This window comes from Dipodomys merriami, unplaced genomic scaffold, assembly GCF_024711535.1.
Source record: "Dipodomys merriami isolate MVZ:Mamm:240054 unplaced genomic scaffold, mDipMer1.0.p SCAF_2, whole genome shotgun sequence".
In the NCBI taxonomy this organism is placed as follows: Eukaryota; Metazoa; Chordata; class Mammalia; order Rodentia; family Heteromyidae; genus Dipodomys; species Dipodomys merriami.
Window position 1 is genome coordinate 11,694,473 of NW_027203381.1, and position 27,152 is coordinate 11,721,624.

Here is a 27,152-nt window from a genome sequence, read left to right on the forward strand (position 1 = left end):
GTCTAGGGCCCCTCCCCATATATGTACGTGACATGAAAGCTCTTTTAATGCATGGATCTTGCTCTGGCTTTATTTTACACCCATTCATACATGCATGTATACACACGTACAAACACCACTTAAGAGTCTTAAAATAATAAAGAGTTTATGGCCTCATAGTTCTGGAGGCTGGAAGCCTGAAGTCAAAGTGTTGATGGGTTTGGTTCCTGCCAGAAGGTCTGAGGAAATATATCTCATGTCTCTCTCCCAGCCTCTCCTGGTTGCCCACCATCTTTGGCTTGTAGGCACATCCCTCTAATCTCTGCCTCTGATGAAACGCAGCATTTCCCTTTCCTGTCCGTGTCTTTTCTCCTCTATTTATATAGCTACCAGTAATATTGCTTGAGGGCCTACCCTACTCCAGGATGAACTCACCTTACCTTGTTATGCCTGCCATGGCATTGTTTGCAAATAAGGGCACGTGGGAAATACTGTTCAACTCCGCATGTCTGTCTAACAGGAACTCAAGGCGAGTTTCGGCAGTGGTGTTCATATTGGAGATTGGTGGTCACCCCCAAACCTGAAGGCCGCAGTTGTTGTGTGTGCCGGGCAATGTGGGTCACAAGTCGGGGGACTGTGTTTCTTCACTGCTTGGGAAGACCAGAGCTTAGAGAAAGTGAACTCATATCCTGTGAGTAAATCTGAGGTTAATTGACCTAGAAATATGATTCGGTTGTGCTGTTTTTAAATTCCTAGGTAAGGGCGAGGCTCATGGGAAGGATGGCCAATCTGAGGGAATAATAGATCAAAGCGAAGGCCCAATGTCCTGGCTGAGCCAGAGACCACAATAAGAAAGAAGGAAGAGTCCTAATTCTGTAGGCACCTCACGAGGCAGTGGGGACCTTTCTGAGAGGCCGCAGTGCACATTCCTGATTTGTCTCTGCAGAGGCGAGATGTCACACGTTCTCAGAGCCTGGCACAGGGGACCGGCGCTGTTTTCCAGGTGCTTAGGCTGGACACTCTCCCTGCTTTTGACATTTCCTACTTGTCTGAGATGCTGCAGCATTGGGGAGAGGCAAAGAGGCCCTCCCCCTGGCCTGCCAGGCGTGGCTGTGCTGTGTGGGCCAGGCAGGGCTGAGGCAAAAGGAAAATGCAGGCAGCCTGACCTTTTCTGGAGTCTCCTGCCTGGAAATATAGAGATGTAAAAATGACATGCTTAGCAGTGGAATTTTCCCTCCCCTGCTCGGTTCATTTCTTGTCTCTGGCTGACTTTTTTCCCTCCAACAAATGATCTTGGCTTTTAGAAATGGGAGTCACTTTTTCACGACAAAATGGACTATGGGTTCCTGGGGGGGGCACGGCAGAGCAGCTCCCTAGCAGGGAAGGGAAAAAAAAAGAAGGGCTGGATTTGTGGCAAACATGGGGAAGGAGCTACTGGCTCATAATGTAGTTTCAGAAAGGGCAGGGGGGGGAGTGGGGGGAGAAAAGCTTTCATTCCCTTAACAGCTTCAATACTGGACTTGGATCCCAGGGGAGAAATGACACCCCCTCACCCTCATTCCAAGTACACTGACATTTATGATTTCTCTCAGGAAATGAAGGAAATCTGATTTCTTGAATCCCATTAGCTATTATGCCAGAACTACAGACTTCCTGTTGCCAATGCGCGCCTGGTCCTATTCATCAGAAATGGCCTGAACTCCCACACTAGCAGGGTTGGTCTCCGGGTGCCTGCAATCTGTGGAGCAGTGTGGGGTGTTTGGCTTCCTGCTTGGTTGTTTTTGTTGTGAACTTCTTAATCATATTTGAACAAGGAGCTGTCTTTGCATTATGCACTGGGCCCTGCCAATGAAGTCAATGGCCCTGTTTACCAAGCACTCCCTGGTCTCAGCCTCAAATCCCCCCAGGGAGGGACCCTGCTAGTTGCACCAGTTATCCTACGGATCCTTGTACTTATGACCTGGCCCACGTCTGCTGAAGCGTTTCTACTAGACCAAGTGGTTCCATACATCTGGTCTGCATTTTATTCACCCCTTGTGGTCAGCATTCTCGGTCTTCCCATTTCACAAAAGCCTTGCGAGAGTCAGGATGCAGCCTCACTAGCCCAGCAGTCACGGGGATGATTTGCCATCTGTCTGCCCCTCTAGACCAGGAGGCCATGAACTCAGTACTTGCTTGTTCTCTACTATCCCTGGCACCTCTAGAACAGTCCTGGACTAGGTGTTCCATAGGGAAGGTGTGGGGAGCTGCTGTCCCTTTCTCCTGCATTTTTGTATTTTTGAGGACTTAGCACTGACCTAGATCAACACAAGAAGAGAATGCTGAACAAATGCAAAACCTCAAAGCACCATCGGGCTTGTGGTCAACCATCCTCCTGGTACTGAGTCCTGCTGGGTTAAGTGTCGGGCTGCAGTGATGAAGAACGGCTGGTCTCTGTGCTTTGCTGAGGGCCGAGGGACAAGCATCAGCAACTGTTCTGCTCACAAGGCCACGGCACGCTGCACAGACAAGGCTCTCTACCTGCAGATCTCAGTTGGGGTGTGAGAGGCTTCAAGAGGGGAGGTCAGGAAAGGCTGCCTAGAGGAAGTGAAGGAGTGGAGGATGGTCGGTAAGTGGGACTAAGCGAGAGGAAGGAGTCAGGGCATCCCACGCAGGAGGAAATCAAGCTGGGAGGACTCTTCGAAGGGACAATCATGACATCTTGTAAGGGATGAAAGGAGGTTCGGGGCTGGGAGATGCGGCCAGTGGCAGGGTTGCAGGCAGGCTGAGGGAATTTGTGTTTATTCTAACAGCAATGGAATTGTTGTTGTTGTTGTTTGTCAGTCATGGGGCCTGAACTCTGGGCTTGGGCGCTGTCCCTCAGCTCTTCAGCTCAAGGCTGGCGCTCTACCACTTGAGCCATAGCTCCACTTCTGGCTTCTTTCTGCTTATGTGGTGCTGAGGAATCAAACCCAGGGCCTTATGAATGCAAGGCAAGCACTCTACCATGAAGCCACCTTCCCAGCCCCAGCAGTGGAGTTTTAAGTGGAGATGACATGCTTGGCTCTGCAGAGGCCACTCTGGTATCAGTGTGTGGATTGCACAGATGGGACGTGGCCAAGGGGATGCAGGTGTTGGGGGAACGTGCCTCTAACAGACTCGAGTCAAAAGTCAACCTCTCTGCCAATCAAATGAGCCTATCTGTGGTGAGGACAGCCGGGACATGCCACTCAAGGAGGGGGACAATGTGGCCCCTGTGTGCATCCTCCCTTGCTCAGCCATGCTCTGCAGAGAAGTGTCTGCAGTCAGTGCACAGGGCAGCTGGCAGACAGGCCAGGATCATTCCCCAGTGCTACGGGGAGCAGCGGTGCTCTGCCAGGAGCCCAGGAGGCCTAAGCCCGCCACCAGCTTTCTTGATGGCTCTTTCTCATCTGCAAGTAGAGTGGGATTCTTGGGGACCTGAGCACATGTCATCCAGGAGGCCGGCTAACCCGCCACGACTGGTATGGGAACACACAGTCACTCCCAGTTTGCATACTAAATGTCTCTACCCAAAGTGATGTGTCTGAGATGACGCCTGGGCGGGGGAGGGGGAGGTGGCGGTACGCAGGGAGGAGGGTGCAGATGGCCGCACCTACAGCCAACTGGAGAAGGAAGCCCACATTCCCCTCCTAAGGAGGAGGGGGAGGGAGGGACTCTGTCCCGTGAGGGACACTCTAAGGATTGCCTTCCCATCTTGTCTCTTGAATCACCTGTTTTCTTTCTTTCTTTCTTTTTAATATATATGTATGTATATGTACATATATATGTATATATGTACATATATATGTGTGTGTGTATATATATATATATATATATATATATATATATACACACAGAGAGTAAAGATACTGTACAGAGGGGTTACAGTTACATGAGTAGGGTAATAAGTACATTTCCTGTCCAGCATTGTTACTCCTCTTTGGTTTTCCCCCACCATCACTTCCCTCCCCACCCCCCCAACTCCTCCTTCCCCCCTCCCCTCCCCACCCCGGACATTGTAGAGTTGGATTTCAACAGTGTAGTGTATATCTCATCGTTACAATGGGTCAACCTGCATCCCCATTTACGCATTCTGCTATATCCCTTCCCCTCCCCAAATTAGAAAAATGTATATACAAGATGCAGAACACCGGAATCAAATACAGTGAAAACAGGGGTTATAGTGTGGGGGAACTTCCAAAAGAAACAAAAGAATCACATAGTGCATTATAAGAACATTAAAAACAATAGCAAGCAAGAAAAAAAAACCCTTGCGTCCTGTTTTGGGGTACATTTCGCTTAATCATCTCATGTGGTCATATGAACAGCGCTTTGGACCTTCTCTGCTTGTCCTAGACATACACTACTTATTGCAGATAAAGGAAACCATGGGACCTATGTTTCTTTGGGCCTGGCTTACTTCACTCAATATAATTTTTTCCAAGTCTTTCCATTTCCTAACAAATAGGGCAATGCCATTCTTTCTGAGGGAGGCATAGAATTCCATTTGTGTGTGTGTGTGTGTGTGTGTGTGTGTGTGTGTGTGTGTGTGTGTCACATTTTCTTGATCCATTCATCTAGTGAGGGGCATCTGGGTTGGTTCCATATCTTAGCTATAGTAAATAATGCTGTGATAAACATGACCTGACTGTTTTCTTAGGCCAGTCCTATTTCTGTCTCAATTCCTTCAACTGTAAGTTGAAAGGTCTAAACTAATTCCTTCCAGTTCCAAAGTTATAGGATTTTTTCCCCAACTTGTGCTCCTACAGGAACTTGAATTCAGGGCCTTTACTCTTAGCTTTTGCTCAGGCTGGCTCTGTCTCTTGAGCCACAGCTTCACTTCTGGTTTTTCACTGGTCAATTGTAGGTAAGAATCTCTTGGACTTGTCTGCCCGAGCTGGCTTTGAGCCTCGCTCCTAGGTCTCAGCCTCCTGAGTAGCTAGAATTACAAGCATGAGCCACCAAGCTGGCAAGATTTTTTTCATTCAGAACATTTGAGTGGCATGGGGCTTGCTTTCAGGTCATCAAAACCATCCAGCACTAGTCCCTAAGGCTAAGAGAAGAACTAACAAGAAGCTGACACCTTGGAGCCAAGAGTAGAGAAGTGCTACTGTAATCAGACTTTCTAGACTTTCATGTATGTTTTCTGGGGCCAGGGGGTTTGAACTCAGGGCCTTATGCATGCTAGACAAACACTCTACCACTTGTGCTATGCCTCCAGCCCCTCTTGCTCTAACTTATTTTTTCAGAGAGGGTCTTGCAGTTTTTGTCCAAGCTGGCCTCAGACCTTGGTTCTCGTGCATAGCTGGAATTACAAGAGTACACCCCCACACCCAGCACCATAGGCCTCCCCCAGCCCCCCCCCCACTCCCAATGCTGGGGAATGGAACCCAAGTACCTTACCACTGAGCTACACCCCAGCCCTGGTTATTTTATTTTGTTTTGTGTGGCACTGGCTTGCAAAGTAGGTGCTCTACCACTTGAGCCATGCCGCCAGCTCCCCTCCCTTATCCCATATAGGCCTTGGGTCGGCATGGTGGGTGTCAGTGGATCTTTGACTTCACTGAATTCCACCATCTTTGTTGTTGTTTTTTTCTCTTATTAATTGTGTTAACCACGTGGCCATTCTTGCCTAAACTACACCATCCTTTCCTCCTTCCAAATGTTGCTTTCTAACCTGGCGGTGACCTAAATGTTAAACATGGTTTCCTGTCACCTACACTTACAGGTACAAAGGATTTAAGGGCAACTGTTCCATGACGTTCATCGATCAGTTTAAGGCGCTACACCAGTGTAACAAGTATTGTCGCATGCTGGGGCTGAAATCCCTTCAAAACAGTAGCCAGAAGCCAAAGAAGCCGAGCATCGGGAAAAGCAGAGTTCAGACAAACTCCACAACCACGAAGAAGCCAGGACCTGGAAGCCCAGGGGAGAAGAAAGCCTAGTGCACGCCACCCCTGAGACCCGCGGCCACCAGCGAGCAGCACGCCAGGTGTGAGCAGACATTTATGGCCACGTGGGAGATAATGGCACACAGCCTGCAGAGCGCATGTGGCATGCTTTCTGCCCAGCCAACTTTGCCCCAAGAGGCATTCACACCGTCACCTGCCATCTGCTGCCGTGACCTTAGGACGGGGACTCGTGACCAGACTTGTACAGAGACAGCCATTCTCTTCTTTGTCAGCCAGCTAGCATTTCTAGCAATTTCACATTGTGCGTCATTGGTGTATTTGCACGTGGTTTGTTGTCAAGGACTTGGTGCTGAGCATATCTCTCTACTTCCCTAATCCTCCCCTCTCTACATCCTAATCCCACCTCTCACTATGTCTAGGCATGGCCAGCCGTGATGTGAACAGACATCATGAATGGCAAGCTGTTGCACGAGTGTTGAGTGTCTAGTGTTGCTGGAGCCGGCTTCTGAAATGGCAGGCCACCTCCCTTCCTTACATAGCCAGGGATAATGTTCCATTCGTTAAATTCATGAACAAGAAGCGTAAGATGCGCATATCATCCGAGACACTTATTCTTTTGGATCTTGTGCCATATTTCACATTCCCCCTGGATGTGGCAATTGAGCAATTTCTTAATAGGTTTACTGAAGCGCAAAATCTTTGCATGAGTGTTTGTCTCATTCTTAGATTGCTAGTAAGGTTGGGTTACTTTCTATTTCGCTCCCTATATGTGGTCTCCCTAAACCCAGGCTGGCCCATAGAAGATGGGTGCTAATTGTGGCACAGGTACCCCAACTCACAAAGACTTTGCCCTTCCCTGCCCCACATGGCTCTCCTTACATAAGCCTCCTTCTCTGTGCCTCCTGATATGCCACTCCTGAACAAAACAAAAACTGTGGAGGAATGTATAGCAAAAGTTGGCCTCTATGAGCAGAAGTTGGCCTAGGAGATTCTTGCTTTTTTTTTTTTTTGGCGGTTGTAGGACTTGAACTCAGGACCTAGGTGCTGTCCCTAAGCTCTTTTGCTCAAGGCTAGCACTCTACTACTTGACCCACAGCACCACTTCTGGTTTTTGAGTGGCTAATTGAAGGTAAGAGTCTCATGGGGATTTTTCTGCCCAGACTGGCTTCGAACCATGATCCTCAGATCTCAGCCTCCTGAGTAGCTAGGATTACAGGTGTGAGCCATCAACACCAGGCTTCTTTAGCTTTAATAATGCTATTTTTCCTCTATATAGAGTTTTGATGAACATCTATTATCTACCTATATATCATCTATTATCTATAGGTCAGTGTAACTAGAACTTTCTTGGCAGAGTAGAGTGCTACTTGGCAGTAATAATCATAACAATGATATCAGTGTAAGCATTTAATGAAGTATAAACAAGTAGAAAATGAAAAGTCAAAGTCAGCCTAGAGCCCCCTTCTCTCTGGCTTTTCTTTTTGTTTTTTAATTAGATCCGAGTCTGGGACTTGAACTCAGTACCTGCCACTCTTGCTCAGGGGCTAGTGCTCTATCCACTGAGTCATGCCCCAGCCCTGCTAGCTGGTGTCGACTCCTCACTCTGAAGGACAGTAAGGACTTTTTGTTCCCGGATTGTGCTTTGCCATCAGCCTGTGACGCTAAGCACACGTGCTTAGGCCTCTGCTTTTCAAAGTGCCTATCATGTTTATTGTAATCTGGTTTCACCTGTTTACAAACACTTACCAGCCCGAGATAAGGAGTGTAGCTACGGCTGTGTGTCTTCTTGTGGCTGTGCTGGGGGTTGAGCTCAAGGCTTTTCCATCTGAGCTGTGACTTAGCCAGGGCCTGTGAGAACGGCCTTGATGTGCCTTTTGTAGCCAACTATGCAGCCATCAAAGCCCTCTCTTCGGAAGTGCTATTTCTTGCACCATCAAGCAATAGGTAAGACATGGAGTGGACTTCCTTTTTTTTGGGTCCGGTCGTAGGGCCTGAACTCTGGGCCTGGGTGCTGTCCCTCAGCTCTTCAGCTCAAGGCTAGCGCTCTACCACTTGAGCCACAGTGCCACTTCCGGCTTTTTTCTTTTTGCTTATGTGGCGCTGAGGAATCGAACCCAGGGCCTCAGGCAGGCAAGGCAGGCACTCTACCACTGAGCCACCTTCCCAGCCCTGGAGTGGACTTTCCCTACCCCATGGCTGAGGTTCTGGGGGTCTCAGAAATGCCCAGCTTCATTATTGTGGTTGCGTAGTTTGTAATTATCCTGCTTTTGTGGATTGTCCCGTGGGCTCCGTAAGTGTGCTGTATTAAGACAGCACCTAACAATGGACGCTTAATTAGGACTATAAATACACAGAGCTAGGGTGGCCTTGTGGGTCCAGCTGAGGCTCTTTTTCCTTCATAATGCCTGCAAGGTGGTCTCATACAGAACGGCCTCAGTTCCCTAGGGAACTTGACAATGGAGCTCTGTGATTGGAGGAGCACAAAATGGATGAAAGCTTCGTGAAAACAGCTTTGGTTCATCACTAAGATGAACGGCAGGGCACTGAGGGCTTCTTGCCAGCGGGCGTCCTGTTCTGGAGAGGACCCATACTGGCTGGGTGGATGGCCAGCTCATATTAATGTTTCATGTCAGCTTTTGTACCAATGCTTCGTGACCATGCTTCTGCAGCCTCATAATAGCAAAAGGTTTCAAGAGAATTGTAGTATAAAGAGCACCTAAACAAGTAACAATTATTTTCTAATTATAAACTGCTCTATTATTATTTTATTATACCAGTAGTTTATTATTACCAGTATTCTTCTTTAAGTAGTTTTACAAAGGAATTTCCATTTAACAAAGCAGGTTATGAATACAATATATACAATATGTCTTGGTCAATGTCACCCTTTTCAATCTTCTCACCCATTCCTTCCCTACCCACCATAAAGTGCTCTTTAAAAAAAAACTGTATTACATTCTATTTGTGTGTGTGTGTGTGTGTGTGTGTGTGTGTGTGTGTGTGTGTGTGTGTGTGTGTGTGTGTGGTGGGCATATGTTCAACTGGATGCATCTTGGAAGAGCTTGTCAACAACCTGGTTTGTTCTGGCTTGTTTCCTCTGTGTCTGTTTTGCATCCCTGGACCACATGTGCCAATGAGAACAGAGCAGTCTTTCTCCCCCACTGAGGTCTGCAGATGCCACACAGGCTTCACTAGTTCAAAAAAAATCAGAGGCACAGAAACCTCCTCTGTCTCCCAGTACAAGAGTTTCCGCCTCCTTGCTATAGTGCTATGAAATCTATAGCACCTGCTTGTTCTAATCTAAGACCATGTTGTAAAAGCTGGCAAGCAAGATGGTGGCCAGGTCCTTCTGTATGATGCTACAAACCAGCCTTCAGTTGATGATTTTACATGCAAATATGTGCAAGCCCTAATTGTGTCAGTGGATGAAGGTTTTTTATAAAATTCTCTTCTTCATGAGAAGCCCAAGGGGTACCCAAAAAAGCATCTTAGTTTTTTTTTTTTTAATTTTCCCAGGCACACCTTTGATCTCATATCATCAAGAAAAGCCAGGCTGTTGGCTTCCATTTCAGGGGTTGGAAGTATTGCATGCAATTCTATTGGCCTGGCCCATTTCCATCTCCCTTCCAACCCGTCTTATTTTTTCCTCTCGCTCTACACCTAGACAGAATGAGAAGGTAATGGCTCGCTGCTCTCCAGCTGTAAATTGGTCAGTTTCCTTTGGCATCTGTATTATTTCATGAGCACGGACATAATGGTGTATAACAAATGTTAAGGATGTAATCAACAGGAAGTCATTATTTCTCAGTTCTGAAGACTGGAAGTCCTGGACCATGTTGTGGTAGAGTTACCTCCCGCTGAAGAGTCCCTGCGGACCTGTTTCAGGCCCCTCTCCTGTCTGTCAGGAGTGTCCTCTCTCATGATGGCATATCTCCAGTTGTCACAGGGAGTTCTTCCTGTGTGTGCCTCTTTGTGTAAATTCCTCTTTCATGTATGGACAACGCTCATATTGGATTAGAATGCACCCCAACAGCCTAAAATTTAACTTGATAAGACTGTCTCCCCAATTCATATATTCCAAGGTACTGCAGATTTGGGACGTGATCCTAGATGTTGTGAGAGGGATCACTGGATCCACAACAATGTCATCTTCCACTTCCACGTCTATGTGGTTTGATCAGGCCAGAGGAAATAAAGATGGTGCCTCAAGCCCCTCCTCCAGTCCTCCATCCTTGACAGCATCCTGTGAGAACCTGGCCCGTAGGAATTTTCTCTGGTTATCTTGGAGTCCCCCCAACCCCCCAGCCCTCCCTCGTCATTCTTGAAGGGAGATCATCATTTGCGTGCCCAGTTTTCTCCTTCTCAAAAGCTAGAAAGGTATACTTGGTCACTGGTAGCACAGCTGACCCAAATCCCAGGGCCTAGGGCGATGGTCACTGTCTTCTCCCTGTCCCCTTCCTCCCACAGTGTGACTCCAACATCCCAGCAGGAAATCTGTCTTCAGAGCTCTCTGACTGATCTTTAAGAAAACTGGCATTGGTATCTTTCCATTGAAATCAAAGTTAAAAGATATTGTCTTCTTAGAACCCTCCAGTAGCATGACATCTCAGAGTACGGGCTAGCTCATCTGAAAGGCCAGCAAGACCCTCTGTGATAGCCCAAACCCCTCCTCCAACTCCCCTCCCATGCCCCTTCTGCTGGCTTCTCTCAGCCCCCATGAAGGCTTTCTGTCTATGTTTTATTTTTATCTTATATTTTATTTCTGTGCCAGGGCTTTCTTTTTCCTTTTTCCTCAAGGGAGTGCTCTACTGCTTGAGCCACACTTCCACTTCTGGCATTTTTTTTTCCGGTCGTGGAGCTTGAACTGGGCCTGGGTGCTGTCCCTCAGCTCTTCAGCTCAAGGCTAGCCCTCTACCACTTGAGCCACAGCACCACTTCCAGCTTTTTCTGCTTATGTGGTGCTGAGGAATCGAACCCAGGGCCTCATGCATGCAAGGCAAGCAGTCTACCACTGAGCCACCTTCTCCCTTCCCTTTGGTAGTTCATTAGAGACAGGAGTCTCAGACTTTTCTGCCTCAGCTGCCTTCATCATCCTAACTGAACCTTGATCCTCAGATCTCAACCTCCCTAGTAGCTAGGATTACAGGCATGAGCCACGGGCACCTGCCTATATGTTTTATTTTTGTTAATTGTCTATCTCCTCTACATCAGAATATCAGTTCCCTGAGGGCAGGAGTTTTTTTTGTTCCTGGTTCATTTATACTGAGAGAATGCCTGGCCCCTTGATGTACACAGCTCACTGGCAGAGTATCTCTGACTGTCCATATTGGTGTTCTTCAAAGGAGACCTCTCTTAGGTCAATTTGAAGAGATGAAAATCTTAGTTTCCTTTATCCTTTGCATGGGATTGTTAGACTTCAAACCTTTTAAAGTGTGAAGTCCACTTGAGCAATAAGGTATCCTGGCTCTAACCCAAGCCAATTGAGTGTCAGGCTCCAGTCTAACCTTGACCAGCTATGGGAGTTTAGACAGTTACTTAATCTCTGAATCCCACCTGCTCTATTGGATAGATAGCTGCACTAATACCTACCCTGCAGGGACGTGAGAATTAGTTGATGCATAGAACAAACAGAGAGGGCATTCCATAAATATGTTTTGGTAACTACTAAGTTTTCACGTTTTCTTGAGTTTGAAGAATACCTGGACCTATCAATATCTACATCTCATTCATTTAAAAAGTTAATACATCATTTTTACAAAATAAATCATTTTATAAGTCACTAAGGCAAGGGGGAGGAGAACAATACAAAAATAACCACTTAGAATAACTGTACATTATATTAAATTATATTTTTATATTATTTATATAAATTAAATATATTATTTATATAAAGTATATTAAATTCTATTTTCACTAGTGTTGAGATTTAAGAAAAAAGAAAAGAAGAAATCATACAGATTTTTGTAATGATTTTTTTTCAAGGGTTGGTTTTCAAAAATCATTCCATTGGCCCATATGACAGATGCACTTATTAACCCCCGTCCCCCAGGCCCTAAGCAATTAAGGGTTTCATTGTTCTGCTGCATGTCTCAAAACCTCACTTGGAGTATGGAAGAGCCAGGCTGCCTGAAGCTGATGTAGGACTTGGTGACAGGTGCATGTGCATCATCCTTGCTGTGTTTAGATAAGCATGGCTTTGATCAGTGGTCCCTGCAGCTTCCCTCTTCTCTTTCATCTTCCATCTTTCTGAAAGAGCAGAATTTGGAGCAGAGGTGACGGAGCAGCAGAGAGACAGGAAGACACACAACAGAAGAAAGCCAGGATTCAGAAGCAAGGATAAGAACATCTTTGGGCAATATGCAAAAGAAAAATTTGTCTGGCTCAGAGATGTCCCCATTCTGAACACAGAGTAGGCTGGGGGACAGGCCAAGCGAGAGTGCTGAGGCTCTGAGTTCAAGTCCCAGTACTAGCAGTAGCAGGACTCTGGGTATGTTGTGCTTAGCTGATGCTTTGGGCACCGATAAGCATCCAGACGGAGGTGCCGGGAATGGGAGGTCCTCATCATATACACCGATGCTGTGTCCGGAAAAGGTCAGTGGAGATGAGGATGGTCATCCCGAACACTTTGTCCATAGCTATGAATGTGAGGGCTGTTCCTGGGCCAGAGCTCTGGCTGTGGACGCATCCAACCCATAGTAATGAAAAGTCCATACAAAACCCCAATGCCTGGGTCACACCAGACCACTTCTGTCCGAATACCTGCGGTAGACACCATGCCAGTACTCTCTGATGCTCCCTGTATTCTAGGACCCAGCCAAGATGAAGGAAGATTAGTTTGGTGGGTTGAGGGGGTGGGGGGAAAGAGGGGATCCCTGAGGAATTCAAGTAGCGATCTAGAAGACAAGAGGAGAGTCGAGCAATTTCTAGAAAAACACCAAGTGAAAGATAAAAAAAGATGAAGATGGTTATTCCAGTATTTCAGATGGAAAATAAAGCTGTCTTATTTGCCTTTTAAATATTGTTCTTGCTAGGTGCCGGTGGCTCACGCCTGTAATCGTAGTACTCAGGCCGAGATCTGAGGATTGTTGTTCAAAGCCAGCTCGGGGCAGGAATGTTCTTGAGAGTCTCATCTCCAATTAACACCAGAAAACCAGAACTGGCGCTGTGGCTCAAGTGGTGGAGTGCTCACCTTGAGCTGAATTGCTCAGGGACAGCGCCCAGGCCCAGAGTTCAAGCCCCAGGACCAACCAAAAAAAATGGTTTTTTTCCTTTGGGAAATACTGACCTAAGAGCCCAAGATAATGTCCAGAATCTCACACAGGAGGGCAACTGGACCCTGAACTTGAGCCATCTATCGGGACGTTTCTAAGGAGACAGGCCTCCCTTCCTCCAGGACATTTCAAGCTGGACTCCATGCAGGATGCTTTGCATGATTAAGGTCTCAGAGTGTGTCCTACTCTGTGCAGTGAGGAACCAGGGATTTGCTCTCTAGAATGTGGAATGGGGAGGACGGTGAGCAGGACTCAGTGCTCCACTGAGTCCCTTCTCCTGTTTGGGGGAGGGGGAGTGCTTGCCCCTCATCTCCAGCCCATCCCTAGGGGAGAGGGCCTGATGTACGGGCCCCAGACCACATCCAATTCAAACTCTCAGTCTGGTATGTTGGGGGATATGTTTGATTGATTAATTTCCTGTAACACAGATGTGGAAACAGTAGGAAAGACCGTATTGATCTTCAAGACCATAGCATGAGGCGCCATGAGCAAGATGTGTGACTACAAACATAAGCCAGGATGAAGCCAGGCCACTCCCAGGGGAGCCTAGCAGGCCGAGCAAACCAAGGATGGACAGCCACATTTCCCATGGACAGTGGCTTCTGAGAAATGTCTGAGCTGCCTGCAAACACTGCTCCGCTCTTGAACTTCATCCGCCTGACCAGGGGCTCTAGCACCCCAGGCAGCCTCTGCTGCCCCCTCCCCACAGCCAGCTGCTGCCCACCGCACCCTGGGAAGCCTGCTTCAAAGAATGCAGGTTCTAAGCCAGGCACCAGGGGCTCATACCTGTAATCCTAGCCAGGCACCAGGGGCTCATACCTGTAATCAGGAGGCTGAGATCTGAGGATCATAGTTCAAAGCCAGCCTGGGCAGGAAAGTCTGTAGGACCTTTATTGCCAATTAACTACCTGTAAACTGGAAGTGGAGCTGTGGCTCAAAGTGGCCTTAATCTAAAAAAGCTCAGGGACCATTCCCACGTCCTGAGTTCAAGCCCCATGACCAATCAAAAACAAACAAACAAAAAGATCTTTCTGGAGAAGACGCCTACCCCTGGGCTTATTTTCCCGAGATCTCCCATTCTACCCAAACCCGGGAGATGCAATAGAATTGGATCAGCCCTGTGCAGGGTGAGGCAGGGCGGACCTCCTAGCTCCGCATTAATGGGGATAACCAGCTGCTGTCCATGCGATTTGAGGTCAGCGGACCAAAGCAGTTCCTACTCACAGAACGTTTCCTTTTCTTAGGCCACAAATCTAGAAAGTCGACATTTTGGGAGAAAATGTTGCCTCTCAAGAGACCCATGGCTTGCAGGTGCAGACAGGGTAGCTGGGAGCCTCCATCTTCCTTCTCGTGCCACAAGCTTCCTGAAAGTGTGGCTGTACCGTGTGGATGTGGAGACATGGAGATGCTGGAGGAGGGGAGGAGAGTCAAAGGTGGTGGGCTCTTCATTTCCATGGAGCTCTCGTTCTTCTAGGTGTGAATGATGCCTTCCAGCAATTTGGAAGACGCAATCCAAGCATTTATTTCAGTGTCCTCCCCATGAGGTCTGAATGCATAGGAGCCATTCTGCAATGCTTCTGGCCCAGTGCTCAGAATTATACCTTGGATGGCCATGGCGGATCCCATCTCCTAGGAAGGGTGCTCTTGGTGATATAGTCCAAAGACAGGACTGAGAAATCTGCGGGGATAGTAAGACAGCCAAGGAGGGGACAATTAAAGAGACTCCACGGACCATCTCTGCCAAGTGCTTTATATTCCTGGGGTCCCCTGTTCCCACCCTCCCACAGGCCACCTCTGTCTCAGCCCTACTGCCTTTGGCATGTTTATTCTGTGGACATGAGGAAGGAAATAGACATTCATGGCTGGGTTGCCCATTTAATGACTTTTCTAGGAGGCCGACCTATAAAGATGCTTCCACAAATCACTAATCACTGCTGCTTTTATCCTCTTGTCTTTACTTCATCCTAGCACATTGTCAACATTCATCTTCAGACAACTAAGAATCAAATCTCAGGGCTTAGTCTTTGGACACACAGGTGCATGCAGACAAGTAGATATCATCTATAGCCACATACACAATGAATGGTTCTCAATGCACAGCACGTGAATACGTGACTCAGAGGTCACCCCGGCATTGTGAGGAGCTGGCTGCGCTCCTACACTGCCAGGCACTCTCATGCTTCGCCTGTGTTGAGGTCCGGATCTGGAGGATGTCCATCACTATCCAGGGATTTCGCTTTGCCTCTTTTACCCCAAATAGCTGACACACCCAAGCAAGGGGGAGAGGAACACTGTTTTGTATGCAGCTGCAATGTGGTGCTAAGCAGAAAAGCAAGGCAGATGAGTTCCAGGGAAGACAGGCAGCCCAAACAAATGGGAAAGATGCTCATTCACTCTCACCTGGGCTAAAATGAAAAGGAAGAGTCTGTTGTCTGGGAAGAACAAGGTAAATCCTGGGGTATTTAATGGATCAACAAACACTCAGCCGAACAACGTTTTCCACTCTTTTTTTCTCCTCTCTCCCCCAAGCCTTTGAAAATGTACTTCATCCAGATGGAAGTGGATTCTGCTGCCAGAATGCTCAGCAGCAAACCTGAAGTTCTCTTGATTGGCCACGGCTGTGATGGGTAAGGGCATGACCTACCGCTAGGGGTCAGCATCCCAGGTAAAACTCAGCCGCATGCTTCAGAGAGCAGGTGCATGCATCCGCTGCCCAAGGCCAAGATCTGAGCTCTGACTTTCCTCGGTTCAGAAAGAAAGGGGAGGGGGCAAGAAAGGAGGCGTGGGGGAGGGGAGGAAGGAAGGGAGAGAGAGAGAGCACATGCCAAACAGAATGAGATTTTAAAAGCATTTTAACTGGCTCCTTTGAGAAATTAAAATTCTTCATGTGCACTAGTACCTTCCCCCTCCACACACACACACACACACACACACACACACACACACACACACACACACACACACACACACACACACACATCTGCCCATAGTCATTTGCCAAATACTGTGTCATGCTTCTTTTAATTAAAAGGGATATCTGCCCTGTGGGCATTTGGCTGCATTTTTGAAAGAGGAAAATCCCCACCAAATAAATTTCAGGTTTGTAGTTCTGTTGTTCTCTGCAGCGACCCTTGGGAATGTGTTGGAAACTTGAAGGTAACTTAGCCCCCGGTCAAGGTGAAACTGTTGAAGTTATACTTGCCAAAGCCAAAGTCTGCTTTCACTGGCGGCTCTGGTGTCCCTTGCCTCTGCTTCATAGACCCTACAGCTCCTAAGCTATCAGGCATCACCTGTCCGTGTCCTCACCGACTGGCAGCAACCAGCTTCAGAGAGACTAAAACATCTGTGAATGTTCAATGTCCAGTGACTTGCCTACTGCCTGCATCTTCAGTAACACATGGTTGGATGTGGGTTGAATGACTGAGGGAGTGAATCAGTGCTTGAATATCCTGGCTTATTGTGCATCCTGTGCACTGTGTGGAAATCTCCCAAGTACACCAAAAATTGGGGTCAGATCCATTTGTGTGTGTGTGTGTGTGTGTGTGTGTGTGTGTGTGTGTGTGTGTGTGTGTGTGTCCCTTTCCTCTTCCCTCAGAAAGCTTTGAAACCTAGCTACTTAGGAGGTTGAGATCTGAGGATCTCGGTTTGAAGCCAGCCTAGGTGAGAAAGTCTGTGAGACTTTTATCTCCAATTAACTAGCACAAAGCCCAAAGTGGAGCTGTGGCTCAAGTGGTAGAGCACCAGCCTTGAATATAAAAGTTAAGGGTTAGCACCCAGATCCAGAGTTCAAACCCCAGTACCAGCACAAGAACAAAAAGAAAGGAAGGAGGGAGGGAGGAAGGGAAAGAGGGAGGGAAAAAGGAAGAAAGGGAAGAAAGAAGGGAGAATGGGGAGAAAGGGGAAAGAAAAAGAAAGAGAGAAAGAGAGAAAGAAAGAAAGAAAGAAAGAAAGAAAGAAAGAAAGAAAGAAAGAAAGAAAGAAAGAAAGAAAGAGGGAGAGAGGAAGGGAGGAAGGAAGCATGTTCTTGGAAGGAAGTTGCATAGGTAAGAGATAAAGAGGAGTTTCCAGTCCTCTGTGGATGGTACTTACTATTGTAGTTCTTCCTTGAACCTGTCCAGAAGAAGAGGCAGCCGAAGGACAGTGACATGAACATTCCAGGGCCTAGGCTTTCTGTGACCAGAGAAAGAGGCAGCAATGGAGGGCTTTCCTCCATTCCCTCCAGGCCTAATGGCCTGGCATGGTAAGCATATTATTGAGCCAGCCTGCATTGTGAAGAACAACCAGTTCACATCCTCCTGGCTCCTCAGGGAAATTAAAATTGCGCTCACACACAACTGAAAAGCCTTCAGATCCATGCTCCAACCCCTCAGCAGATCCTGGGCTGCTCATTAGGTTGGCAAATGGCAAAGTAAAAGCTTCAAGATCTTCCTATTACAGCATTGTCACTGCAAACAAAGAAATGTCCCTTCCCCGTGACCTGGTAGCGGTTGAATCATCAAAATGAACAAGGAGGAACATTTTCCCAGTAGGAACAAAAGAAGATCATAACATCAAAGATTCGAGTTGCTTCATTTGGAAAGAAATGAAGGGCATAACTCAAGCCTCTTGGCTCCCCGTCTATGCCTCTGGGTTGGCACCTAGCAGAGTGAAGCCTAGATGTGTTTAGGCTTCCATCCAGCTCCTTATGGAGGGCAGCTTGGCCTCATTCCCTCTCACATCCCACGAGCCTGGTACAATACCTGGCACACAGCAACCACACAACCCAGGTCTGCTCAGCCTCAGAGGATGGCACCAATATGAACCCAGGCAGAAAATTCTAGAGTTCCTGGACTCCAACTTCCAGGATTCAGAATAAATTGATTTCCAGTTTTTGTGTTCTCTTCTCTAGGAGATACACAAGTGGAAATCTTTACAGGTTTAAGAATTAAGAAGAATGTGTGCGTGTGCCATTGATCTATGGTGACTACGATGAGATTTCACAAACTGTTTCCTGGAGCTGGATAAAGAGTAGGACAGGCCCTGTGTGGAGATCATCGTGTTCAAAGTACACATGGTACTAAGATGGAGGGCTTCCTCGGGCCCCGGCGGCGTGATCCACAAAGCAAAGACTCAAGTGGCCTGTTTCCTAGAGAAGAAAACAAGCTGCTGTGGCTGCCTGTATTGCCGGCTGCCTCTCATAGCCAGACAGTGATTTTCACTGCAGATCCAAGCGGACCCAGGAATGGCCTATCAAAAATAGCTTCCTCTGTCTTCTTGGGGTAGGAGAGAGATGTAACCTGGTGTGGAGATTAATAGTCTGTCATCAGAGATTTGTGACCAGCAGGATCATACTAAAGGTGCCTTTAAGATTTAGGATATGGAAATCTTGCTTTCTCTGTGTGTACCTTGGAGTTCAGAAAGAATAAGTCTCTTGTCTTCAATGCAGAACTAATTACCATAAGCCAATTATCATAAGAAACCATGAAATGAGCCACCCTGGTAGAAAAGAATGCAGAACATCACACATCCTTCGCTTTGCTCCAAGTTTAATTGTGTCTGGGCAAAAATCTCAGGGTGAATGGAGCACAGCGAAATGCGCAGGGCAAACACATCCAGCCCTCTCAAATGTGGAGGCGTTTCAAAGCCTGAAGGCTCAGGATCCTTTAGGACTGTCTTTGTTACACGGATGCTCTATGTCTGGAGATTTTGACCATCCCCTTCCTGAACCCTCAAACTCCCACGTACATGTTCTTTGTCTCTACTTTCGTTACCCTCTTCCCTCCTGGTGATATTTGACTTTCTCTGCATTAGAAACCGTCCGGAGGAGAGATGGCTGTGTGACTCATCCCTCTCTCGTTTATGGATTTCCCCTCAGAATCCATCAGCAAGCAGATGGCAGCCAAGGATATTGATCCAACAGTGGAATGATTAACCTGGCTTCTACTGGGACTCAGAGCTTTTGTGGAATAGCCTGGCCAGAACAAATGGACAGAACTTCAGATTTGAAAGATTCGTTTTGAATTGTAGTTACAGAACCAATTGATTCTAGAAGTGTTCAGACATTTCGTTTGCTGTCTATGGGAGGGGGCCTCAATGTATCATCTTTGCCTTGTATAGTATGAAACAGTATACCTAAGAGGAATTTCATTTCCCTCCTCTTTCTCCCTCCCTCCCTCCCTCCCTTCCTCCCTTCCACTTTCCTTTCCTCCTTATCCCCCCACCTTTCTTTTGTACAGTATTGGGGCCTGAACTCAGGGCCTTGGCACTATCCCTTAGTTGATTTTTAAAATCAAGGCTGGCACTCTGCTACTTGAGCCAAACTTCCCTGTTTATTTTGCTGGTTAATTGGAGTTAAGAGTTTCAGAGACTTCCTGCCTGGACTGGCTTTAAACTGTGACCTTCAGATCTCAGCTTGCTGAGTAGCTAGGATTCCAGATGGGAGCTACCAGAACCTAGCATCTGAGAAGGTGTTTTATAATAGTAGAGCCTTCCACCAATGCTTTTTCTAGAAACACACACAAGAAGGAATGTCCATGTGTTCATTATTCCAGGGAGGTCTGGAGCTCTTCTTAACAACCAACAGTGCCAGGAAGGCAGAAATGGGAAGTGGCAGGCAGTATAGAGAAGGAGAAACACACTGCCTTTTCTTCTTTGGTCTTGAATCGTTGGCAGTGTATTCCAGAGTATGGGCTGTACTCAGTGGGACTTTCCAGCAAGGACTTGGAATTTTGTTTGCCAAGTTTGGCTCATTGGGCTCCATATTAAATGTCATTGGAACCATCAAAACGGTCCCCAAACAGAATATTAGCCAATGACTGCCCGTCTCTGCCAATGTCAGACACATTTAATCGAAAAGTATCTCCAGACCCTAGGGTAGTTGACGGCACACTGGAGTCACTCTGTTCCTATTTATTTGATAGGTGAATGGTTGATTGAAGGAATTTATTACTGATGATTGATCCAACCCTGTCAATTGGGTTAAACATATACAAGTTCATCCAGACAAGTCACAAGAGAGATAGAGGCTTTGGACCCCAAGTGGCACTCACTCCTACTGGGAGATGCCTTTTGGAGAAAGAATGTGTCCTAAACCAGACCACCCAGTTGTGCGTGTTTCTCCCTGAGAAACAGCCGAATTATAAAATATTCAGCTTTGCTATGGAAGCACACACAGAGTTTATATGTAATTTTCTGATGGCAACTCATTAAAACATAAAGAAGAAAGACATAGCAAATGATTTCAGGAATTGTCCTGGTAATTGGTTAAAATCAGTAGAAATCAAACATGTTCTAGAATTCTTGAAAGATTGGGTTCTTAGTTTGTTTTTTTTTTTTTTTTTTGGATGAAAAGGGGAGGGTCACATTCCTTAATTTATTACCTAGGAGGCTGTGGTTAACACTGCCTGGATTTAATCCAGTTTGTGTTTCCAGCACCTAACACTTCCCTATTTGTTTCAGTTCAACCACATAGGCTGAATGATTTCCAGGTGCCTAACCTTATGCTGGGTGCCCCAGAGCCCTAAATTGGGGGAAATAAGAACATTCATCATCATGGAGGAATTTATTATTGGATTTCATCCGTGGTTTCTGTCTCCTAACTGCAACATCCATTGTCGGCAACAGAATAGCAGAACCATCTCATTCTGGGGTGTTTTCTGCTAAGTCCACAAGGTAAGAATGCTCTGGAGAGGCTGAGATGCATGGGAATAGACAGGCCTGGCTGGGCTTTGTCACCGGTTGATTAGCATCAGCTCATTGCCTTTTTATCCAGTCACATTGCACAGCTGTTTCTGCGGCAATCTTGCCTGTACAAGGAAACCTCCATAAAACCCCAGAGGATAGGATTGAGAGAGCTTCTGGGTAGCTGAACCCATGGAGGTTTCTGGAGTGTGGTAACTTGCAGGGGGGCCTGGAAACTGTACCCACCCCCCCCCCAACTGCATCCTTTACAATAAGATGTCTATGGTAATCATCCTTGTACCATAAGGGTATAAACATGTTCCTCTGAATTCTTGAGCCACCAAGCAAATGAACCACCAGTTAATGGCAGTTTATGGAAGGCTGATTTCTAGCAGGTGGGTCAGGAGCCCAGGGAAAATAGCCTGAGCTTGCAATGGGCATCTGAAGTGGTGGAGAGAAAGGAGAATCTTAGAGGCTGAGGCCTCAGCCTATGGGATCAGATTCCACATCCAGGAAGGAAGTGTTGGAGCTGAATTGCATCAGGGGACACAGCTGGTATCTGCTGTGGAGTTCATTGTTTGCTTGCCGCTGGGGAGCAACCCCCCCCCCATCTGCTGAAGGAATCTGTGTTGTGAGTACAGGAGGAGAAACTGAGTCTAGAGATAGTTTTTCTTTTCCTGTCTGCAGAATTGTCGTTCTGTGCTACAACAGCATGTGAGAGGCAGGGCCCAGAGAGACGTATGGTTATGAGCACAAAAGTACCAGAGTTTATTCAGAAATGCCATGTGATAGAACACAGGTAAGTAAGCTGAAGCTTCTTGCCCAGATCGAGGGCTGGCACACAGTGAACAGAAGGATTGCCTAGCAGTAGCTATTTAGTGTGATAATGGCGTTTGATAGTTTGGACACAAACACCAATGTCACACTCCACAGCTCTGCTAAGGAAAGTCAGTAGACTCCCGGGTATCAACTTCCCCTCCACATCCCACCATGGTCACTCCTCATTGTTTTCAGGGAGCACTGGTGGCTCCACAGGCGTGATCTGAGCAGAGTCAAGCAGCAAAGACAGCAAGCAGCTTGAGCAATGGGGGCAGATGAAAAACATACAGAGCAGCTGGGTGCTGGCAGCTCATGCTTGTAATCTAGCTAGTCAAGAGGTTGAGATCTGAGGATACTAGTTCAAAACCAGCTCAGGCAGACAAATCCAGGAGACCCTTATCTCCAATTAACCAGCAAAAGGCTGGCAGGGGAGGCATGGCTCAAGTGGTAGAGCACCAGCCTTGAGTGGAAAAAGCCAAGTGACAGTATGAGCATTTGAGTTCAAGCCCCAGTACTGGCACAACACCCCCCCACATACACATACTCCTAAAGATCATTAACAGAGGCAAAGACTTTCTATGAAAATGGGTGAGAAATCTGTACCCTCCTAAAGACTTGAAAGAGAAAGATTCTCAAGAGTGGATACACTTAAGAAAACAAATACTTAAGAGAAGACCATATGATTTGTGGGAACAATCTGATTAGTAGATCAATGGATTGTCCCTCAACCTTTACCTTATCACATTCCTCAATTTGGCATCTGTAAATGTGATCACTTCTCCAGTCTAAGCAAACTCAAAGCTATCACATTTAGCTGTGATCTCCTCCTGGGGGGTGTTGATTGGATACAGAGGCATCCAACTTTGCTCAAAATTTATATCTTATTTGCCACAGTCACTTTCCATTAGAGCAGCAGGTGAAAGTTGAAGGGAGCCAAGAAAAAGAGAAAGATGGAGAGAGAGGGCAGTAGTCAATTTTTAGTTAATAATACTCATTTGGGGCCCAAAGGGAGCTCTCTGAGTAAATCGCTTCTGGATTTACTTGGCTTTCCTGTTAAGAAAATGGTTTCAAACTGTTGTGTGAATTTCTGCCTTCAACAGAGTTTAGAGGAAAGAAAAGCATTTCACCCAATCTTTTATTTTCCTCAAATTCTAGGAGAGGGGGAGCTTGGGCACCAGTTATATTGCCTCCCAGGAAAACAGAGTTGTTAACATTTGGCCAGAGTCTTGCTTTAGTCATAAACCTAGACTGTATTTAACGATGGAAAAGGAAGCCTTCTGTATTTTTCTGTAGAACTGCCCTTGTTCTCAAATAGACCCTGAAATCAGCCCCTCTTATCACAGTCTGCACTTATCCCACACTGTGATTGCCACCAGCTCCCATGGAACCCAAGGGCTGATCTCTTCTCTCCCCCCCATTCCTTTGGTCCATTTGCTTTTTTCCTTCTCCATGACTGCTGCCTTCCTTGGGGTCCTGTCTGTGGCTCTGGCTTGCTTTCACCAGGTGCTGTGCCGAGAGGCAGTTGGAAAGTGCCACTTGGCCCAGTGTGAGACACACTCTCTTCCTGTGGCACAATCCCCAGCGTGGCTCTGGTGTGACTCAAATGAGTGCAAATCTTAGGGTTCCAGCTGGCCTCATTCCCCACCTCAGCCCCTCAACCCTGCAGGTGCTCTGTGATGAACTGTCTTCTTTTCTCTACTGCTCTTCCTAGCAAATGGGCAGGCTCATCCTTGACTAAAGCACCTAGGATAGAAATCACCCATCCTGGCTACCCCAGGGATGTGGCTAACCATCACAATAGGGCTGATGGGAAAAGGAAAGGTGTACCATTCACTAGTGGAAAGGTCCTGCTAGGACATGCTTGGTCAGCTCCATACTAGATCAGGGCATCTGCCCTTGGTTTCTTACAGCCTCGTGGCAACATCTGAGCCACCTCCACCGCTCCATGAAGATGCTGTTTGCTTTGGGTTTTGAATAATCTGCAAAAGATAGAAAAGGGATGGAAGAATACATAGGAAAGAAGAAATGAGAAGATAAAGTTAATGCATTACTGGTAAATCTTGGCAAACTCCTTCTATTTCAATGGTCTAGAAATGCATCTCAAGGAAAATGTAAATCTATATAGAAAAATATATGTTCAGGGTGACATTATTTAGACTAATAAAAATTGGAAACAACTTAAATATGCAACTATACGAAAGGGGCAACATATTTATAATACATTATAGTCATTGACTTGACATTTTAGAAAAATGTTTGTTGACCCAGAAAGATATTCAAGATTTGTTATTGAATGAAAAAGTAATTTACAAAACAATTCCACATTTTTGCGATCTTTGAGTGAACAAATGATCATTTCATTTTTCTCCTTTTCTGTCTCCAAATGTATTCACTTCTACAATTTACATAGTATTTTTTGTACTAAGAAATAGAATTAGCACTTAACATTTTATATTATGTTTTCCTTCTGGATTCACAACTTTTTTTCTTGGAAAATACTTTCCTGAACTTTGGGATGCAGAGTTTAAAAGTAAACAATCCTTTCTCTTTCTGAAATTTGGGAGAGGAGGCCACAGGCCTATTTAAGTTCTTACTGAAATATTTTATTATACAGTGTAATAATTTTATAATATTATCTGATCAGGCAGGAAACTCCTATTGAGTGACAATTTTTTTTTCTGAATTACAATTTGTAAACATCGCTAAAGCAGCTGTCATCATTTATTCCTTCTTTGATGGTTTCTGCCTGATGGGACCGAAGGGAGTCTATGCCACGTGCAGAGGCTCATGCCTTCTAGCTACTCTGGAGGATGAGATCTGAGGATTAAGGTTCAAGGCCAACCAGATAGACAAATCTGAGAGACTGCTATAGACAGCTAACCAGCAGAAAGCCAGAAATGAAGGTGTGGCTCAAGTAGTAGTGTGCTGCTATTGAGTATAAAAGCAAAGCCCTGAGTTCAAGCTCCAATGCTGGCAACCCTTACCCCCCTCTCCACTCCCCCCCTCCCGCCCACACACACAACACCAAAAGGGGGGAAAACCCTCTGTGAACTGCTCTGCAGTTTTTTTCAAATATAATGAAATAATGTATCTCTTAATAAACAAGTATGTCTATCTATGACAAATTCATAGTATTTTCTCAGTCTGCAGGTTTAAAACTTTCCTGTTCTAGTATTTTTACATTTAATAACCAAAATTAAATCACATCAGTTAGTTACCAATAAAAAGTTATGAGCTGGTTGGGCAATAGTAACAATCGTTGTTTCCTATGGGGGAAAGATTAATGGTTAAGACAAAGGTGTTGCTTATTACTCAGAGTGACTTGTGCAAATACCAGTAGGATTTTCCTCCAGCTTAGAAAAGGCCTTGAAGGATCTTAGCTTCCCTGGACCTCTGACTTCATCCCCCTTCCTTCTCTCTCTGTGCCTTATTTCCTGAGAGCTCACTAAGGGAGCTTGAGTGGGAGACATTTCTGAATAGCGAACGAAGCTCAGCTATGCGGGATCCATACTTTCCTAAATGGTATCATCTCTAGGTCTGTTGTGGTCTGCTATATATGTACTTTCCTGTTAAACCTGTGAGCATGAAAATCAAGTGGTTTGTGCTTTCTTTAATGCATGCTTTTATTTTCCTAAATAGGAAGCAAGTTCATGAAGAGGAAGCCATTATAAAGCCTATCCCTCCAGCAAATTCATCACTCTGTAAGTATTCTGCAGGTACCAGAGCTCCTAGCAAGATGTCTTAGAGTTACAGGTATCTAGAATATAATGACACGGTGCATTTGTCTCGGTGTGTCTTAGCTTTAATATTTTGCTCCCAGGGGTTAAACACACTCTAGGGTTAATCCCTAGGGCCAAGAATAGAGTGTTTTGAGAACTGGGATGTATTACTTGGCTACAAACTACTACATCAATATAAAAAGAAAAAAAACAAAAACAGATTTCTTAAAAAGCAACAACAAAGAGACACTTTTTTTAAATTCCAAATCCACATTTACTGTTGCATAAAATAGATGTGTTAAATGCATCAATTTGATTTCTCTCAACTATTACCGTCTAGATAAAGACAAAAGAAGTCAGAACCATACTTCCTGAGTCTTGTCACTTTGGAAACATGAAACTTTTAAAATAGAATGTTCTTGTCAGCAGAGAGCAAAGCATTTCTTTTCTCATTGAAATCCATCTAAAAGGAAAAATCTAGAAGTCTCCCTCTTCTTACCTGAATTTTTTGCACATAACCAGGGGTGAAAAGGGGACCAATGGGCAAATATCAGCCTGTGTTTGGACTTCCATGACTCTTAAAAGAGGATAGCTCCGACTTGGAGGTTTTTTGACCGGTTTTCTAGCAGGTGGCCAATTATTATTATGCTATTGCGGGAACCATCCAAGGTATACAAATGCATCCAACAGCAGCAACCCTAATGCTGGCATCTGAGAAGCATAAGAACCAAACAGTGCGTTTTGCTTGTGTATTTGCTCTGACCACAGCAAAGAGGAGCATTTCTGGTCCAATTACCTTCACTTCAGTCAGTCATAATGGTGGAATCCTGGCCAAAGGCCTTGGTAAGTCAGACCATTGTGAAACGAGAAGTGGTTAATTGTATGCCCACCCCAAAGGCAGAAACCAAAGCTCACATCGCATCTGGCCCCTCCACGGCTCACCTTTTGCTTTCATTGGGTGAGAAAAATCTTCGAGAGAGTCTGTAGCTTGGGTTCAGGCTTTCTGAACAAAGTGAACCAATTGCAGTAGACACAATCAAGCATGGTGTGTTTAAACCTTGGTGTCTCCCAGGGCCTCTGTGAGGGTCTTTTTAAACCCAGAGTCAGTGAGAAGATCTCCCTTTGTCTTGGTTAGGGGTCACCCTGAAGACAAACTGAATTCACACAAGAAGCTGGAAGACCCCTGAGAAAAGCCACTTACCTCAGTCAACAGAGCCCAGGGGCTTTCCTCTGGCCTGTAAGATGGCGCCTTCCATTCTTCATATTTCTGCGAGGTGTGTGTGGGCTGCCGTGGGCAAGATCTCTGAGATTCTGTGACTTTAAAGCCTTTCCCCCCGCGGCCTTTATGGGATCCAGTGTTTAAAAGTAAACAATCCTTTCTCTTTCTGATAAGTCACATTCAGTTATTGATTGGGGGGGAGGGGAAGGGCACGACCTTAGTCCGCTAAGTCAGTGTCACCTTTGGTCAAACACAGAGTGAGACTGAAGGCCCAGTATCCTTCCTCTGGGATGCAGGGTGCCGGCCCTGAGGCAGACATAGAGATGAAGGGACCACAGGCAGGTGTACCTCGTAATTCCCCCTTAGGAGCTGGGTTGACACTTGTTTAGCTCTTTTCCTCACAGGGAGACCCCAGTTTGTTGCATTATCACCTCTTCAGGTTTCTAGAAGTAGAAAAGTCACTTGGTCACATGAACCCATTCCATTCAATATATCCCCTAGCTCGTCCTCCTGAGAGAGCATGACCAATCTTTGGAAGCCACTGTCATGCTCCTCTCAAATTGGTGATTTCTGA

General features: G+C 46.1%; 1 protein-coding gene and 1 long non-coding RNA gene across 7 annotated transcripts in view; one reads left to right on the top strand and one right to left on the bottom strand.

The window, feature by feature from the left end:
• The window catches only part of Alpk2 (alpha kinase 2), a 122,563-nt gene extending 112,272 nt beyond the window's left edge, over positions 1-10,291 (top strand). For all 5 annotated transcript variants that reach the window (XM_070029047.1, XM_070029046.1, XM_070029045.1 and 2 more), the window contains one exon: positions 5,708-10,291. In XM_070029047.1, coding sequence (XP_069885148.1) covers positions 5,708-5,924 — 217 coding nt within the window. In that variant the 3' untranslated portion in view covers positions 5,925-10,291. The remainder of the gene's footprint in view (positions 1-5,707) is intronic.
• A 1,519-nt stretch (positions 10,292-11,810) lies between these two features.
• On the bottom strand, positions 11,811-26,658 carry LOC138831963 (uncharacterized). 2 transcript variants are annotated; one of them, XR_011373471.1, is made up of 5 exons: positions 26,561-26,658; positions 23,468-23,619; positions 17,252-17,332; positions 15,807-15,904; positions 11,811-14,840 (listed from the first exon to the last, which is right to left on the bottom strand). It is a non-coding gene; the product is annotated as an uncharacterized lncRNA (long non-coding RNA). The 2 variants fall into 2 exon arrangements; XR_011373470.1 differs by lacking the exon at positions 15,807-15,904.
• Positions 26,659-27,152: the final 494 nt, after the last annotated feature.